General features: G+C 40.3%; 1 protein-coding gene and 1 non-coding gene across 3 annotated transcripts in view; both read left to right on the top strand.

Moving 5' to 3' along the window:
• Window positions 1-5,322, top strand: part of LOC144609059 (uncharacterized) — a 119,985-nt gene extending 114,663 nt beyond the window's left edge. Inside the window, exons 11-12 of one of the 2 annotated variants that reach the window (XM_078427405.1) lie at window positions 1,745-1,808; window positions 5,227-5,322. In XM_078427405.1, the coding sequence (XP_078283531.1) occupies window positions 1,745-1,808; window positions 5,227-5,232 (70 nt within the window). In that variant the 3' untranslated portion in view covers window positions 5,233-5,322. Of the gene's footprint in view, window positions 1-1,744; window positions 1,809-3,564; window positions 3,674-5,226 lie in introns of those variants that run through there. The other variant, XM_078427404.1, reaches the window with a different exon arrangement.
• Window positions 5,323-6,111: 789 nt separating this feature from the next.
• On the top strand, window positions 6,112-6,275 carry LOC144609164 (U1 spliceosomal RNA). The gene has a single exon (XR_013549294.1). It is a non-coding gene; the product is annotated as a U1 spliceosomal RNA (small nuclear RNA).
• The last annotated feature ends 12,518 nt before the right edge of the window (window positions 6,276-18,793 follow it).

Below are 18,793 nucleotides of genomic sequence, written 5' to 3'. Positions count from 1 at the left end.
CAACTGGCTCCCAGATCTATATATCCTTTGAACAAAACTCAATTTTATTATTCTGATTTAAACTGTGCATTGAAATAGATGGAATATACAGCATTGGAGCAAGTGTCTCGCCCATCCAGACAGCATCAATGTTTTCTCTCAGTGCTACAAAGAGTGTAAATCTGATTCACACAGCTCATACACCCCTTCATCTCCATTTTTATATTTCCTTCAACAAGCAATCCAATCTTGAAGGTTGAAGTAATTCCATCCTCGGCCCGTTCTGCTTAAGATTTACAAGCCCCTGTGAAATTATTCTTCCCCTTCTAAATCTCTTCCTTTCATTTTGTTTCATTCTGGACCTGGTGACTATCAGACAAAGATTACTGCTACATGTCAGTCCCATCATCTTATAGATTTAGGCATGTAGAACATGCATATCGTTCATTCATTTCTATCAATTAGAAAGAGTGCAGAGAAGATTTATGAGGATTTTGCCAGGACTGAAGGGATCTACAGGAAAAGGTTGGGCAGGCTAGGAGTTCATTCCTTAATGGAGGAGGCTGAGGGGTGATCTTAAAGTGGTATATAAAATCATGAGGGAAACAAATGGGGTGAAAGCACAGTCTTTTTCCTAAGGTTGGTGAATCAAGAACTAGAGGGCATAGGGTTAAGGTAAGAGGAGCAAGATTTAATTAGGAACTCATATTGTGGAATGGAATATGGGTATATGGAATCAGCTGCCATAGGAGATAGTTGAGGCATGTACTATTACAGCATGTGAAATACACTTGGACAGGTACATGATAGGAAAGGCATAGAGTGTAATGGGCCAAAAATGGGCAAATAGGATGAGCTAAGATGGGGCATATTGGTTGGGATGTACGAACTGGGCCGACGGGCCTGTTTTCGTCTGTATGACTGACTCAGTTTTCTACTGTTTCAAATGGGAGGGAAAAAGATGATGTATTTGAGTTTCTCACATTTAAAAAAACTAATATCTTAACATTTGTGAAGGTTTATGATGTGTTCTTAATAGATGTTTATAACTTTAGCAATTTTATCACGAGAATAATGCAGAATCTTGTTATTTTATTTTATAACATTAAAGGAAGTCATTCAGCCCAATGAACAATTTAGAACCATGCTAACTGTTTGAGCAATACCCACAAAGTTATCGCTGTAGCCTCTTCTCCCACACATTCCCATTTACCCCTTGACTCTCCTTCGACCTATCTATACCTGGGATAATTTACAATACCCAATAAGCCTATAAACCAGGATCCAAGAGGCCTCGGGGGAAATTTATGCTGTCACAGGGTGAACCTGTAACTCCATACTGACAGCAATGAAGAGCAGGATCAAACCCAAAATGGCTCACAAAATGCTGGAGTAACTCAGCGGGTCAGGCAGCATCTTGAGAGAGAAGGAATGGGTGACATTTCGGGTCGAGACCCTTCTTCAGACCATCAGTTTGAAGAAGGGTCTCGACCTGAAACGTCACCCATTCCTTCTCTCCCGAGATGCTGCCTGACCCGCTGAGTTACTCCAACATTTTGTGTCTACCTTCTATTTAAACCAGCATCTGCAGTTTTTTCCCTACACAAGCCACCATGTTATCCTTAATAAGGTGGTTAATTTGTTTACTAACCCATTTGTATATTGAATGCTCATTGTCGGTGTCTTGAATGTCAAAGGCTCAAGCATGTTTCTCAAACTCTTGTGAATAATTCTTGTAACAGAAAAAAATGTAATTTTCTTTCAGGGATGAAGAGGTAGTTTGTACCAAAAGTATTTCAAGGTCGAGATGGAGAAGAGTCGTTGAAAAAGTAAGACTGAATCTTTTGAAATCTTTTAAATGCAGTATATTGTATATTTTGGGATCTTTGAGGATTATTAAGTTTATAGTTCACTCTCATATTAATAATATACTATAAACTTAATATTAATATTATAGTTCATAAACTGTAAACAATAATAATTGAAAATAAAATGGCAGAGTTTCTTTGAATAAGAGTAGGAATGTTCAGTATGCATTGAGAGGAAAAAGTGAGGTTCATTTTTGGTCAAAATATTAAAAGAGAAACTTTAATGGAAAATTAAAACAAAATTGCGGCACTTTTTTAAATGTGCAGGGTTAGGTTAGGATGGATTTGAAATGCAAAGTTTAAATTTGCATCAGTTTCAGCAGAATTAAGTTGTGAATATTTTGTGTGGATGTTTTCTCAATCCACTGCTCGTCCATTAAACTGGTCACATCCAGTATTGGAGCTGCCCAGTACTTTATATCCACTTAAAAAAGAACATTGAGTGGATTCAGTAGCAGGTGCCTAACTGTTAGCATTGATTTTGCAGCATGGTAAGTTCAAAATTTAATCCATAATAATCTTGTAAAAGATCTTGTAATGTTAACAACTGCCGTTTGTTTGGATGTTAAGCAGATCAAATGTATAAGATAGCTCTGCGCAAAAGGCTTAGGCGGGGCAGAATTTGTTAGGTGTATCTAGGAGGAATTTTTGAAGCAGAATGTCGATAGTCCAACTTTATTCGTCCCACACCAGGGAAATTTATCATACTGGACCTGAAATTGTGAAACAAGCCTGGTCTGGTGACTAGTGTTGCAATGGAAGGGCATTTTGGGAACAGTGATTATATCTACACATGTTTTAAGTTAGTTATCAATAAGGAAAAATATGGACCTTGGAAGGGAAAGTATGAAATTGCAGTCAGTCTGATAACAACATTATTAGAAAGGAACAAGGGTGAGGGTGCAGAAGAGCTTACCAGACACTACCTTGATTAAGGAGTCCTAGCTGCACAGAAAGGTTGGACAAACTTGGATTGTTTTCTTTGGGGTATTGGAGGTTCAGGGGAGACTTGAAAATAGTATATAAAATTGGCAGAAGCGTAGATGGGGTTGAAGGTCAGAACCTTTTTCCCATGATCGAAATGTCAGAGAGGGAAAGCTCTAACGTTAGAGAAGGAAAGTTTAAAGGAAATGTGCAGGGCAACTTTCTTACACAGAGAATGGTGGGTGCCTGGAACATGTTGTCAGGGATGGTGGTTGAAGTAGATATGATAATGGCATTTAAAAGACTTTTATGGTTGTGTTTAACCACATGGTTATGACTTTTATGTTTAGGGGGCACATGGTTATGGAAGGATATCAATTACATGCAGGCAGAGGAGATTAGTTTCACTTGGCATCATGTTTGGCACAGACATTGTGGGTTGAAGGGCTGTACTAAAACCGGTAGGAATTTTAGGTTGTGAACATTAATCAATGGCTTCACGAATAATGAGGCTAAAAGTCAAATAGTTTTCAGATATATTCTGAATCCAAAGATTTTATTACATAAATTGCTCCCTGACATATGATGTTTTGGCATCTTTTTACAGTTAAGTAATAAGAATGGAACATATTCTTGATTGCCATATTATTTCCTTTCAAGACGTTATGAATGCTTTAGTTGACCAAATGCTGAAATGGAAGATGTTAAAGCACAGACCTCATACGCTGAAATTTACTGAGAAATGTCTGCAGTTCTGTGGTGATATCTTGCCATTTAACCATGTGAATGCCAGCAGATTAGGCACTACTGGAAGATTCCAGCCAGCAAGGAAGATGGTACTTTCTGCTAGGAGTATAGAATCCACTGGTGGTGGGCAAACCTCTTCAGCATTTGCAGTGGGATATCTGCTCATGGGTCCTGCAGAAGGTGAGATCATTCGTTTCAGTGGATGTTTACAAATTGAGATTGGTTGGCTGAGAAGATGAACAAATCAAGACGATGCCAATCCAAGGCTATATTTGTCGAGCTGACTCTTTAAAAACCTTCTTTCTTGATAAGCTGAGCCTAACATTATTCAATACCTTCCCTATAACAGAGAAATAACAGGGTTGTATCATTGCTGTAAAATTATTTGGCATAGGACATTTGAGCCTCAATTCATTGTGTAAACAAACGGCCATAATTTTTTTTATTTAGATTGTCTGATTGGACCACTTTGTTTATTTGATCTTTAAAACATTCCAAATGCATATTCTTGGGGCAATTTGTCCCACTGAAGTTCTAAATATGATTGCTGGCGGAATCATATTTAGGGAAATTGGACAGCATTATACTCAATATTACGAGTGACTATTATTGCTTTTCTAAATGCACAGTCTGAACACTTCTTCGTGCTTGTGTAAATCTGTAGCATTATTACTTATTGGTTAAATTACATGGTAGTTAGTAAAAAACATTGAACATTTCTATTGAACATTATTATTTAAGAGAGTAAATGTTTTTAAAAGTGCAGAGATGAAGGTAGTATGTACATTAAAAGAGTATGCAGTTGAGTTTATTAGTAGAGGTTTTAATTATGACATTTGTAAAGTTTATTTGCTTCTCTTGTCTGATGATGAACTGCAAATCTGACTCATTTTACTGAAGGAATTAATTTTACCTATCAGCATTAACAATACACCATTTTTCAGAATACTGCAACAATTGTAAAATTATTTTTGCATGAAAGGTCTTTCTAATTAACAACTCTTGCCTATTACTGATGATTTATGTTGTGTACAGATACAAAACAGTGTGTAATTTGTTGAGAATAGATGCTGCTTGCATTTTTACATAAGTATATTAAACTGGACCAGGCCTCAAGATAAATAAAATTTAAGTGATCATGCTACACCGGGTTCATATGAAGTTTGTTGCATGGTTACAAACTCCTGTTTCCAAATGCATATTAATTTAATATGAAGTGTAGGAAAGAACTGCAGATGCTGGTTTAAATCGAAGGTAGACACAAAATGCTGGAATGCTGGGTTAGGCAGCATTTCTGGAGAGAAGGAATGGGTGATTTTTCAGGTCGAGACCCTTCTTCAGACTGATGTCAGGGGAGTGGGCGGGACAGAGATAGAATGTAGTCGGAGACAGTAAGACTGGTGGGAGAACTGGGAAGGGGGAGGGGATGGAGACAGAGGGAAAGCAAGGGCTATTTGAAGTTAGAGAAGTCAATGTTCATACCGCTGGGGTGTAAGCTACCCAAGCGAAATATGAGGTGCTGTTCCTTCAATTTGAGCTGGGCCTCACTTTGACAATGGAGGAGGTCCAGGACAGAAAGGTCAGATTGGGAATGGGAGGGGGAGTTAAAGTGCTGAGCAACCAGGAGATCAGGTAGGTTGAGGCGGACTGAGCGGAGGTGTTCAGCAAAACAATCACCGAGTCTGAACTTGGTCTCACCGATCTCCAGAAGTAGACACCTGGAACAGCGGAAACAGTAGATGAGGTTGGAGGAGGTACAAGTGAACCTCTGCTCACCTGAAAAGACTGTCGGGGCCTTGGATGGAGTCGAGATGGGAGGTAATTTAACATGTTCACTTAAGATATGTGTGATACACTATTTGTGCCACGTAAAATTGTCATTAAATTTTAATCATCCTAGTGATTTATTTTACAAAAAGATATCTTTCTTAATCATGTTTCATATTGGGCCAACCTAATTCTATGAATGCATTTTTCCAAGCAACCATAGAATAAATTGTCTTCGTGTTTGGGTGTAATGTTTTGAATGAGTTTCCAAAGCCTTGAGCCAATTAAAACAAATACATTTTTCAAGATTAAAATGCCTCTATGTAAAGTTAAAATTAAATAGTTTAGCAAATGGCAATTCTTTGCCAAACATTTTTGTGCTATGATCTGCTGTGTCAGTACAATTTAACAATGAACTTTGTTAAAGTGATACAGAATTATAAATATATGCATGTTCTCGATAATCTATGTGATTATTTTTTCCAGACCATGTCTTTGAAGGAAAATCGTAAGCTTACTATGATAAACTAATTCTGGTTATTGTACATTGCTCACATATTTGGTCTTTTTTCATCTATTGGTGGCTTTAGTTGCAGTGTTTTCCCTGCTTTGATCTTCCTTTTTTCCCACCTGGTTTTGCTTAGATGTTAAAAGTTTCTTAATTTTGAACATAACTGCTCAAAGCCCAAATTTAACATATTTTGTATATAATTTAATATATAGGGTCTGCTCAAGCATCTGAATTTTGAATTCTGCCACTAAAGCATCTTTGCAAATTACATTTGAAACTCATTGGTGTGGGGTTGGCAGCTAAGGTAGGTTAACTATACTTACCTGACAGGTTAGAAACCATGAACAAAAAGGCGGTGCTCCCAGGTCAGGGCAATCCCATTGCATTTCGGGTGTATTGACGCATGTGATGCCCCCAAATGCGGAATACTCGACTGTAAAATTTGTGGTAGTGGGGGATTGCGTTAGCGCCAATTTTGTTTTGGGCGGCACAATGGAGCTGCGGTAGAGTTGCTGCCTTACAGCGCCAGAGACTCGAGTTTGATCCTGACTACTAGTGCTGTCTGTACGGAGTTTGTACATTCTCTTTGTGATCTGTGTAGGTTTTCTCTGGGACCTCCGGTTTCCTTCCACACTCCAAAGATCTACAGGTTTGTAGGTTAATTGCCTTGGTATAATTGTAAATTGTCCCTAATGCGTGTAGGATAGTGTTAGTGTTGGGGGATTGCTGGTTGGCGTGGACTCGGTGGGCCGAAGGGCTGTATCTCTCAACTAAGCCAAACTAAACTAATAACTTTGGAAATACATTCAAAACATTGTACCAAACAGGAAGACAATTATTCTTCTATTGCTGGGAAAAAGGCATGCACAGGATCAGGTTGCCTTAATTATGAAACATGATTAAGAAAAAAGGTTTCAGGGGACACTGCTTAAATCACTGCTGGGCTAGTTTGTCAGAAGCAGTATAAATAAATAAATGACCATTTCAAACAAACCTTTTGTTACCAGAAGTGAAATGCATTGTAATTAGATTTGTTAAATCTCCCTCAAATGTTGTATTCAAATGTTATAAACTGTTAATATTGTACATCTCGCATACTTATATAAACGTGTAACTTCTCAGTGATTACGGATTAAAATATAAATGATATTTTCTCAAATGGTGCAAAATGCAAATATTGAGCTTCTTTGCTTACAGCCAAGTCACAATAACAATATTCTTGATTTCTTGATTGCTTGATTGCAGATTTTTTTTCCTGCCTGCCTTAACTGTTATGTCCCAGGGATTGTGTATATAATCCCATTTTTAAATAACAAACCACAAAATAATTTACATTGTTTCAGAAGCAATCAAATGGAAGATCCTATTTGGGGAAAGAGAAACAATGAAATGTGTTGAAATTCTTGTTGTGCGATATAACTTCTTCAGTCACATTGTTGGCTGTGAACAGGTCACCTCACTACCCATCAGCATGACTTAATGTATCAAATAGGAAGGAGTAAGGTGGGAGGACTATACCATTGGCTCCATTGATGCTGCAACTTTTTCTGAGTCTTGGAGTCTTGGAGTCATTAAACAACAGGCTATTCGGCCCAACTTGTCCACACCGACCAACATCCCCCATCTACACTAGTCCCACCTGCCTGCGTTTGGCCCTTATCCCACTAAATTGATTCTATCCATGTACCTGTCTAAATGTTTCTTAAATGTTGCGATAGTACCTGCCTCAACTACTTTTTCCGGTAGCTCATTCCATACACCCACCACCGTTTGTGTAAAATAGTTACCTCTCTAGTTTCAATTAAATCATTCCCCCTTCACCTTAAACCTATGTCCTCTGGTTCTCGTTTGCCCTACTCTGGGCTAGAGACTGTGCGTTTTCCTCTCATGATTTTGTATATCTCTATAAGATCACCCCTCATCCTCCTGCACTCCAAGGAATAGAGTGGCCCCCGCTTCTGTGCTCCCTTTCATTCACTGGGGCCCCTCTCCCATCCTCCCTTCCCACTCGCTTGGCCTGTCTCCCTTTCCATTCACTGGGGCCCACGCTCCCTTCCCTCTCACCCAGCTCCTCTCCCTCCCTTTCCATTCACGGGCCCACGCTCCCTTCCCTCTCACCAAGCTCCTCTCCCTCCCTTTCCATTCAATGGGGCCCCGCTCCCACACTACCTTTCCTCTCATTGGGCCCTTATCCCTTCCCTCGCACTGGGGCCCCTCTCCCATTCTCCCATCCTTCACACAGGGGCCCCTCTCCCATGCTCCCCACTCACTGGTGCTCTGGCTCGCACTCTCTTCTCACTCGGTCTCCAGCTCCCACCCCACTCACTGGAATCCTGGTTCTTTTACTCCCTTACAAATTTACCTAGTTTATTGGAATATTTATAATCATACTGTGCAAGATTTAAAAGTATAAATTGGAAGCGTATTGGCCTATAAATGAAAATAATATCCAATGGTTTGGAAAATCTGCCAGTCCGCCACCACCAAAGTCTTGAGTGTGACAGATTATCAAATGTTTACCGAAAGTTAATACCTGAAAATTATTGTGCAATATTTCTTGATTCAGTTGCAAGTTTTTAAATAGAAAAATGACATATTGAATGTGCAATACAGAAAATGGGATAGTCTCCAACTAAGTACTGGCATGGGTGTGATGGACAGAGTGGTCTCCTCCTTTGCTCAGATCAATTGTGTTATTGGTAGGAATTGAACTGCAGATGCTGGTTTACACCAAAGATAGAAACAAAATACTAGAGTAATATTTTGCTTGGGCAACTTACGCCACAGCGGTATGAATATTGACTTCTCTAACTTCAAGTAACCCTTGCTTTTTCTTCCCTCTCCATCCCTCCCCCTTACCAGTAATCCGACCAGTCTGACTGAGCCCTTGTTTACATTGTATCTCTATTTGCATTGTTGTCACCTTTTTATAGCTAACAATGGTCTATTCTACATTTTCCTTGATCTCCAGCTCTTTTGATCTCTTATACTTCCTTATTTCTGTAACTCCCTCTCCCCTGACGCTCAGTCTGAAGAAGGATCTTGACCCAAAATGTCATCCATTCTTTCTATCCAGTGATGCTGACTGTCCCGCTGAGTTACTCCAGCATTTTGTGTCTATCAATGGTGTTATTGGGTTTGTTTCTCAGAATCATGTAATTCAGAACGTCTGGTTGAGGAATGCATTTAACAGTAAAATATTGACTCTCAGTAATGATTGAATTTGTCTTTAACCTGATTGTTTCCTTACACATTTTCACATCCCACCTTGATGCTACTTTTCCTGGGTATCTCTGAGCATTAGGATTACAAGATTAATGAGGAGAGCCTGTAACTGATGACACTGTCAGAGATAATTATCTGCACACTTATGAAACAGTAGGGGCACGACCTAGATCAAAACTCGTTCAAATCTCTCTACTGGAAACATCTGCACAAGTTTATGTGTTGATATTGTTCTTTTGCTGCTAATTAGCTGTGAAGTACCATATATTTAAGATTATGTATTATTTAAAAAATGTTTCTCAGTTGCAGTCTTTTTCTGTGTAGATAGTATTCTGCCTTTGCATTTCTCTTCCCAGAAGTGAATGGCCTCACACTCCCCTAGAATAAATTTTATGTGCCAAATTTTCACCTATGCAATCTATCTGTATCCTGTCCAATATCCTTGTCATAACTTGCCCTTTCACCTATTTTTGTGCTAACAGTAAACAGGGATACCTTGCATTCCACATCATCCACCAGGTAATTGATTTAAAATGGTACATATCTGAGGATCAAGAACTGATCCCTGGATTAGTCCATGAGTTACATCCTTCCATTCTGCAAAAGGTCCATTTATTCCATAGTTTTCCACCCGATAACAAGTTTTCAATCCTTGTGAGTGCACTTCCTCCAATACCATAATAATAATAATAATAATAATAATGTATTTTATTTATATAGCGCTTTTCATATACTCAAAGACGCTTTACAGAGATTTAGAGAGCATAGGGAAATGAATAAATAGATAAATAAGTAAATAAATAAACGAACAGAGAAAGGAGACAGAAGGTGAGGTGACCATGAGCTCTTCTGTACCAGAAGTTTATGTGGCACTGTGAAATGTCTTCAAGAAGACCAAACGCACCATGTCAAGAAGTTCCCTCCTGTTGACTGCATTATTACAGACTCCTGCACTTGTGCAAAGCTCATCAATTTTGTTACCTTTGTTACAAACTTCTACCATGCCCTCAAAATCTCTTGGACGTTTCTGACACCTCTCTCTCTTTTCTGGATTTCTCTCTCTGTCACAGGAGTCAAACTATACACTGCCATTTACATCAAACTCACCTACTCCCACAACTACCTTGATGATACCTCTTCCCAATCTGTCTCTTTGAAAGACTCCATCCTTTTTCCTTGGCTTTTTCTTTCTCTGTGTCACCTGTTGTCAACATGTTCCAGAAGATTTGAAATGTACTCCTTCGACACAGTAGAGGGTTCCCCTCTACTGCGGTTGATGGAATACTAACCAGCATCTCCTCCTTTTTCCGGACTTCCGTGTTTGCCCAATCTCCACCCATACAGCAGAGATAAAGTTCCCTTGGTCTTCACTTTTCACCCCATCAGCCTCCACATCCAGCACATCATCCTTTGCCAGTTGCAATGGAATCCCACCACCAGTCACATATTCACCCCCTTTCCTGCTTCCCACATCCCCCTTTCCAACCATAAACCTGGTGTGGTTTTTGTTTACCCCTTGCACTTTCCCTGCAACTGTAGAGATGCAACACATGTTCATACACCCTCTCCCTCACCAACATCCAGCGTCCCAAACAGCCCTTTCAAGTCAAACAAAGATTCAAAAGCACCACCTGCAAATTCACCTACTGCATCCGGTACTCTTTGTGGCCATTTCCACATCATTGAGATCAAGTGTATACTTGTGAACCATTTTGAGGAAGAACTTTGCTCTGTTTACAGTGACAATCATGACTTCATGGTCGCATGCAATTTCAGCTTTCCTTCCCATTTCCATACTGCAATGTCAGTCTTCAACCTCCCCTACTGACAGGGTGAGGCCAAAAGCAAACTCGAAGAACAGTACCTCGTATTCTGCCTGGGTCGTCTACCCAGGTATGAACATTGAATTTTCCAATTTCAGGTAACCCACACTCCCTGTGGATCTTTCTCTTTCCATCTGGTTTCCCACCCTCTCCATCACTGAGTTTTATTTCCCTCCCCCACTTGTTTCCACATGCCTGTCATCCCTCCCTAATCAAATTCCACATTTGTAGCCTTTGTTTTTCACCTCCTCCCACTCTTCCCTCTACTTGTCTCCAGCTGCCCCTTTTTTCTATTTCCTTATCTAACTTTACCTATCACCCACCAACCACTGTCTACCCACCCCTCCCTCCCTCTCTCCCATCTGCCTCCACCTATCCATCTGGTTCCATCAATCACCTGCCAGCATCTGCCTATCCCTCTTTTTCACTTCTTTATACATTAGTCACTATCTCCCCTCTGCACTTTGTCCTGATGCATAGCCTGACCTGAAATGTTGATTATCCCTTTGCCTCCACAGATGCTATCCCACCATCAGTTCCTCTATCAGTTTGTTTTTTGCTCCACTTTCCAGCATCTGCAATCTCTTGTGTCCCTTCTATAAACTCTGTTTGATGCGTCCTCATAGAATTCAAGCAAATTTGTCAATCATGATTTGTCTCTCATGCAAACATGTTGATTTGATTTAGTTTGTGTAGATTAAACTTTCCTCAATGCTTAGCAATTTCTTTCATTATTAATTTCAGTTTCTTGCCAACAATAGTGTAATGGCAGTTTCTATACCATCTCGAAATCCCACTTCGATAGCCATTACTTCTCGGGGATGAAATGTAGTTATAGCTTACGCACACATCGCACCCTGATATGACAAAACGAATCTTCCAAACTCCTTTTCTTCATTAATTGGTTTTATTAAAGTAGCACAAATCATAGAGTAATTAATCAGTTTCCGTACTTTATCAACTGTTTCTTCTTCAAACAATATCTGGAAATTCTCGCAGTTATTACCGTATGGTTCTTACAAATATAACCGGTGCGAGCGCATGGTACGAGCGCGTGGTAAAGAACTGTATGCTCACCATCCTCCGAGTCTAAACTGACCCACAACCTCTGTCACCACGCTAGCCACCTCCCATCTAGACACTCCCAATTACGCATTAAGTCACACCCACAAGCAGGCAAAAAAGACATAAACTAGAAATATTAAAACATAGCCATAACACAATGACAATAACTGAATTAAGCATAAATGGCTCCTACAAATAGTTTCCTGCTGGTGGTCCTCCCCTCTTCATAAACAAGAGAGCTACATTTGCTATTTTCCAATCCTCTGTTCCATCCTGCAACAAACTTGAATAGGTATGTTATCTCCTCAGCTAATTCCTTGGGTGCAGGCCATTGGAACCTGGTGATTTGTCTACTTTTAGTCTCATGAGGTTTTTTTCTAGTACCAGGTCCTTTTTGATAGGATTTTTTGCAAGTTATTCCATGTGCTTGGAAATCAGCCCATCTGTTAACATCAAAGGGCTCGTTTCTTCGCTGTACTGTTCATATTTGTCACTTACTTCTTTCCAGATATTAATTCCCCTGTCCCATTCTCTGAAGGTCCCACACTGATCTGAGCTACCAACTTAAAAAATATATATCCTGTTCAATTTGAAATTATTTGCAGATGAAACTCAGTATAGCAAAGTGCGGAGTCATGCATTGTGGTAATAAGAATAAAGGCGTAGATTATTTTCTAAATGGAGAGAGAATCCAGAAATTGGAGGTGTAAAGTGACTTGGGAGTGCTGGTGCAGGACTTCCAAAAAGTTAATTTGCAAGTCAAATCAGTAGTAAGGAAGGCAAATCCAATGCTAGCATTTATATCAAGAGGACTGGAATACAAAAACAGAGAAGTAATGCTGAGGCTCTATAAGGTGCTTGTCAGGCCGCTTTTGGAGTACTGTGAGCAAATTTGGGCCCCATATCTGAGGAAGGATGTACTGGCTTTGGAGAGTTTCCAGAGGAGGTTTACGGGAATGATTCCAAGAATGAGTGGGTTAGCATACGATGAGTGTTTGACAGCACTGGGCCTCTACTCGCTGGAGTTTGAAGGTTGAGGGGGGACCTTCTTGAAACTTACAGAATAATGAAAGGCATAGATCAAGTGGATGTGGAAAGCATGTTTCCACGAGTGGGACAGTCTAGGACCAGAGGTCATAGTCTCAGAATTAAATAGCACTCTTTTAAAAAGGTGAGGAGGAACTTTAGTCAGAGGATAGTTAATCTGTGGAACTCATTGCCACAGAAGGCTGTGGAGGCCAAATCAGTAGATATTTTTAAGGCAGAAATAGACAAGGTATTGATTAGAACGGGTGTTAAGGGTTACGGGGAGAAGGCCGGAAAATGGGATTAGGTAGCAGAGATCAGTCATGATTGAATGGCGCAGTAGATTTGATGGGCCAAATGGACTAATTCTACTCCTATAACTTGTGTACTTGTAAATGCAAATTTTCTTTTTTTCCTCTCTTGTGAGCTTTTTAGTCGTTTGCAGTTGGTCCCTAAAATATTCTCAATCTTCTGATCTACCACAAGCATTTACTACATATTAAGCTCTACTGTTCAATTTCGCATTATCTATGACCTTTATTAATCATGAATGGTCCCACTTTCTCATGGAATTCCTCTTTCTAGTTTGGATACATTTCTGCTGAGGTTAATTGATGAGACAGAGGATGACGGGATGAGGGGTGGGAGGAGTGGTGGGAGGGAGAGGGCTGGAAGGTCAGGGAAGGGTGAAACTGGAAGTGTCGTTAGGTTGGGCGGGAGGTGTTTGTGAGGGGGAGGGGGTGTTGCTCCATCTGAAGGGGTGAAAGGATTACGTCTTGGATATGAACATAGGAGATCTGGTTGGTTAATTTGAAACCATCACAAGCTCACACTTAATGTGCATTGATCCTGGTCCTTATGGCTTCAAATGATATTTTAAACACACTTGCTGGCCCTCTTACACCAGATTGTGCTGAGCTGAATTGCATGGTTCACCCACTGAGCCACCAGAATGGAATTGGGTCATAGACATATTATCGGGTAATTTATAGGGAATATGAAGTTTCCAACCATATACCTAGTGCGGTTTATGATTTTTTTGCATATTGCTGTCCATGATTATCACTTCTTTCCAGTAATATTTGGCTTTAAAACAAATTTTACTGGAGCTCAGAATGAATCAAAATTGTTGTATGTTTTCCTTTGGACTTACCCCAAATTCGGTCCGAGTAATTAAGTATGACATCAGCATTATGATGTTGAATCAAAAACTAAATACGGTAAATGCAGCATATCGGAGTTAAACATAGAAAATGTAGGAAATAATCAACAAGAGAATACTGCAGACATGTTTTCAGGTTGATTAACATGTTGATTTTTCCCATGAATAGCTTTCAAATCAAGCAATCTAATTTCACCCACTTAGGTGTGTTATTTTCTTTAGAATGGATCTGAATATTTTTTTTTAATTAATTATATTTCAATAAAAAAATTTCAACCTGTGTTTACATCGTTTTCCTCTTAAAACAGAAGTGAGGTTATAGTGATAATCTGGAATTTAAGTTTAACCTGGAAGGAAGGAATATTATCACCTTGAAGGTTGTCTTTTAGGGGCTGATGTGATCCTTTCAAACCCACATGACCCTATCATGTTGTACATCACCTGAAGTTCACATGGAGTGGCATAAATTATTTCTATTGCCAAACCAACTTTCCTGAATTTAAAAAGCTGTGGACACTGGAAACCTGAAATAAAAATGGCAAATGATGGAGATGCTTAGCAGGTTAGGCAGCATCCATGGAGAGAGTAACAGAGTTAACATATCAAGTTGATGATCTTTCATCGGAACTGGAAAATGAGAAAAACAAGCATGTTCATAGTTGTAGAGTAGGGAGAGGAGTGAAAAGGATGAAGGGAATGTCTGTGATCGTGTGGAGATCAAGAGAATCTTGATGACACATATGTTGTTGTGTCTTGTCATCGAGGGCGGTGAATGCTTTGTTAATCATAGCCTTTCAGGAGGAATGTGGAGACTGCAGCCTGCGCCAGCAAACATTTACATTTAAATTGCTGTTATCATTCTACAAATGTATGCAAGCACATCTAGGCAGAGCTCCATCCTGAGGAAGAGAATTATAGTTTAGTGGGGAACGCAGATATTGCATTTGGCGTAAGAACAATAAGCTGTAATATAAATGCACCATAATTCACTCAGCAGATTTGAATACATAGAAACATAGAAAATATGTGCAGGAGGAGGCCATTTGGCCCTTCGAGCCAACACTGCCATTCATTGTGATCATGGCAGATCAACCACAATCAGTAACCTGTGCCTGCCTTTTCCCCATATCCCATGATTTCACTAGCCCCTAGAGCTCTATCTAACTCTCTTTTAAATTCATCCAGTGAATTGGCCTCCACTGCCTTCCGTGGCAGAGAATTCCACAAATTCACCACTCTGGGTGAAAAAGTTTCTTCTCACCTCAGTTTTAAATGGCTTCCCCTTTATTCTTAGACTGTGGCCCCTGATTCTGGATGCCCCCAACATTGGGAACATTTTTCCTGCATCTAGCTTGTCCAGTCCTTTTATAATTTTATACGTCTCTATAAGATCCCCTGTCATCCTTCTAAACTCCAGTGAAAACAAGCCCAGTCTTTCCAATCTTTCCTCATATGACAGTCCCTCCATCCCAGGGATTAACCTCGTGAACCTATGCTGCACTGCCTCAATAGCAAGGACGTCCTTCGTCAAATTAGGAGACCAAAACAGCACACACTACTCCAGATGTGGTCTCACCAGGGCCCTGTACAACTGCAGAAGGACCTCTTTGCTCCTATACCCAAATCCTCTCGATATGAAGGCCCACATACCATTAGCTTTCTTCACTGCTTGCTGTACCTGCACGCTTACTTTCAGTGACTGGTGTACAAGGACACCAAGGTCTCGTTGCACTTTCCCTTTACCTAATCGGCCACCATTGACAGTAGTAGGCCGGATCTTGATCAATGACGAGACAGAGTACAGGCAGGAGATCGAGTGCATAATAACATGGTGTCAAATACAACAATCTTTCCCTCAGTGTCAGCAAGTTGAAGGAGCTTGTTATTCATTTCTTAAGTAATTCATAGGAGCAGAAGTAGGCCATTTGGCCCACTGAGTCTACTTCACCATTCAATCATGGCTAATCGATCTTTCCTTCTCAATCCTATTCTCCTGTCTTTTTCCCATAACCCTTGACACCCTTACTAATCAAGTATCTGTTAATCTCCACCTTAAAAATACCCAATGATTTGGCCTCCAAAGCCATCTGTGGCAACGAATTCCACAAATTCACCACCTTCTGACCGAAGAAATCCTTCCTCATCTCCTTGCTAAAGATTTGTCCTTTTATTCTGAGGCTATGCCTTCTGGTAGTAGACTCTCCCACTAGTGGAAACATCCTCTCCACATCCATTCTATCCAGGCCTTTCACTATTCAGGTAAGTTTAAATGAGGTCCCCCTCATCCTTTTAAACTCCAGCAAGTACAGGCTCAGTTCCGTCAAACACTTATCATACCCAATCATCCCCTGGATCATTCTTGTGATCCACCACTGGAGCCTCTGAAATGCCAGCACATCCTTCCTCAGATATGGGGCCCGAAACTGCTCACAATATTCCAAATGCGGTCCGACCAGTGCCATATAAAGCCTCAGCATTACATCCCTGTTTTGATTTTCTAGTCCTCTTGAAATAAATGTTAACATTGCATTTGCCTTCCTTGCTACTGATTTAACTTACAAATGAACCTTTTGGGAATCCTACACCAGCATTTCCAAGCTCCTTTGTAGCTCTGATTTCGGAAACTTCTCCCCATTTACTAAAAAATCTACGCCTTTATTCCTACTATTTTCACTGTATCTCGATAGATGTGATAAAAATAAATTGATTCCAATGGAATCTCTTTGTATTTTCCTTTACCTCACTTGCATTTCATGTCCTCTTTTATTTCTCCCTTCCGATTGCCTTTGTAAGTGTACTCCCACACTGCCTATTCCCGCAAAGGGATTCGCTTCATCCTGACTGCCTAAATCTGTCATATACCTCCATTTTACTGATCAAAGCCTTGACTTCTCTCGTCAACCAGAATTTCCTAAACTTGCCAGCCTTCTACTCGCTCTAGCAGGTACTTGCTGCCCCTTCACTCTTGCTATCTCATTTTTCAAATCCTCGTACTTGTTAATGATCCTCTTGCCTGCAAACAGACTCACCCAGTCAAACTCTGCAAGTTCTCTCCTAATGCCTCCAAAATGGACCTTGTCCAAATTGAGGTTCTTAACTTATGGACCAGTCCTATCTCTTTTAATATCCAAATTAAACCAATAGAATGTGTAGGAAAGAACTGCAGATGCTGGTTTAAATCAAATGTAGACACAAAATGCTGAGACAGGCAGCATCTCTGGAGAGAAGGAATGGGTGACGTTTCGACCCGAAACGTCACCCATTTCTTCTCTCCGGAGATGCTGCAAGTCCCGCTGAATTACTCCAGCATTTTGTGTCTACCTTCGATTTAAACCAATAGAGTTATAGTCACTGGTCCCAAAATGCTCCCCAACTAAGACCTCAGTTGGATATATTTTGGTATTTCCTTATTTCCCCACAATATTTACCAGTTTTCTTTGCAGGTTTGTAGTTTATCCTCCCTCAAATAAAATATGGAATGTGACAGTTATTCAACAGTTATTCAAAAGGCCAGGCAGCATTTATGAATGACATTTTCCATGATTACTTGATCATCTTTTACTTGTTTTTAAAATCCTCCCCATGGTCCAATTTGTAGGCTTCTTTAATTGTAATACTTTGCTTAATTTCACTGTCAAATGAATTTTTACAGTTTAGTTTTTATTTGTTGTATTGATTAATTTTCTCATCTAACTTAGCCACTAAGCAAAATCTTAACTACTTGTAAATAAAACCTTTGCATTTGGCTATATGTGATTTATTCTCTGTGAGCTATACCATTCCTGGCTGGCTGAAAATAAATATTTTGCAGAATTAATGATGCAAATATAGACAATAGACAATAGACAATAGACAATAGGTGCAGGAGTAGGCCATTCAGCCCTTCGAGCCAGCACCGCCATTCAATGCGATCATGGCTGATCACTCTCAATCAGTACCCCGTTCCTGCCTTCTCCCCATACCCCCTCACTCCGCTATCCTTAAGAGCTCTATCCAGCTCTCTCTTGAAAGCATCCAACGAACTGGCCTCCACTGCCTTCTGAGGCAGAGAATTCCACACCTTCACCACCCTCTGACTGAAAAAGTTCTTCCTCATCTCCGTTCTAAATGGCCTACCCCTTATTCTCAAACTGTGGCCCCTTGTTCTGGACTCCCCCAACATTGGGAACATGTTATCTGCCTCTAATGTGTCCAATCCCCTAATTATCTTATATGTTTCAATAAGATCCCCCCTCATCCTTCTAAATTCCAGTGTATACAAGCCCAATCGCTCCAGCCTTTCAACATACGACAGTCCCGCCATTCCGGGAATTAACCTAGTGAACCTACGCTGCACGCCCTCCATAGCAAGAATATCCTTCCTCAAATTTGGAGACCAAAACTGCACACAGTACTCCAGGTGCGGTCTCACCAGGGCCCGGTACAACTGTAGAAGGACCTCTTTGCTCCTATACTCAACTCCTCTTGTTACGAAGGCCAACATTCCATTGGCTTTCTTCACTGCCTGCTGAACCTGCATGCTTCCTTTCATTGACTGATGCACTAGGACACCCAGATCTCGTTGAACTCCCCCTCCTCCTAACTTGACACCATTCAGATAATAATCTGCCTTTCTATTCTTACTTCCAAAGTGAATAACCTCACACTTACCTACATTAAACTGCATCTGCCATGTATCCGCCCACTCACACAACCT

Source organism: Rhinoraja longicauda, chromosome 33 (genome assembly GCF_053455715.1).
Source record: "Rhinoraja longicauda isolate Sanriku21f chromosome 33, sRhiLon1.1, whole genome shotgun sequence".
NCBI classification, from domain to species: Eukaryota; Metazoa; Chordata; class Chondrichthyes; order Rajiformes; family Arhynchobatidae; genus Rhinoraja; species Rhinoraja longicauda.
The sequence above is the reverse complement of the archived record's forward strand: the minus strand, read 5'-3'. Positions and strand labels throughout refer to the sequence as shown.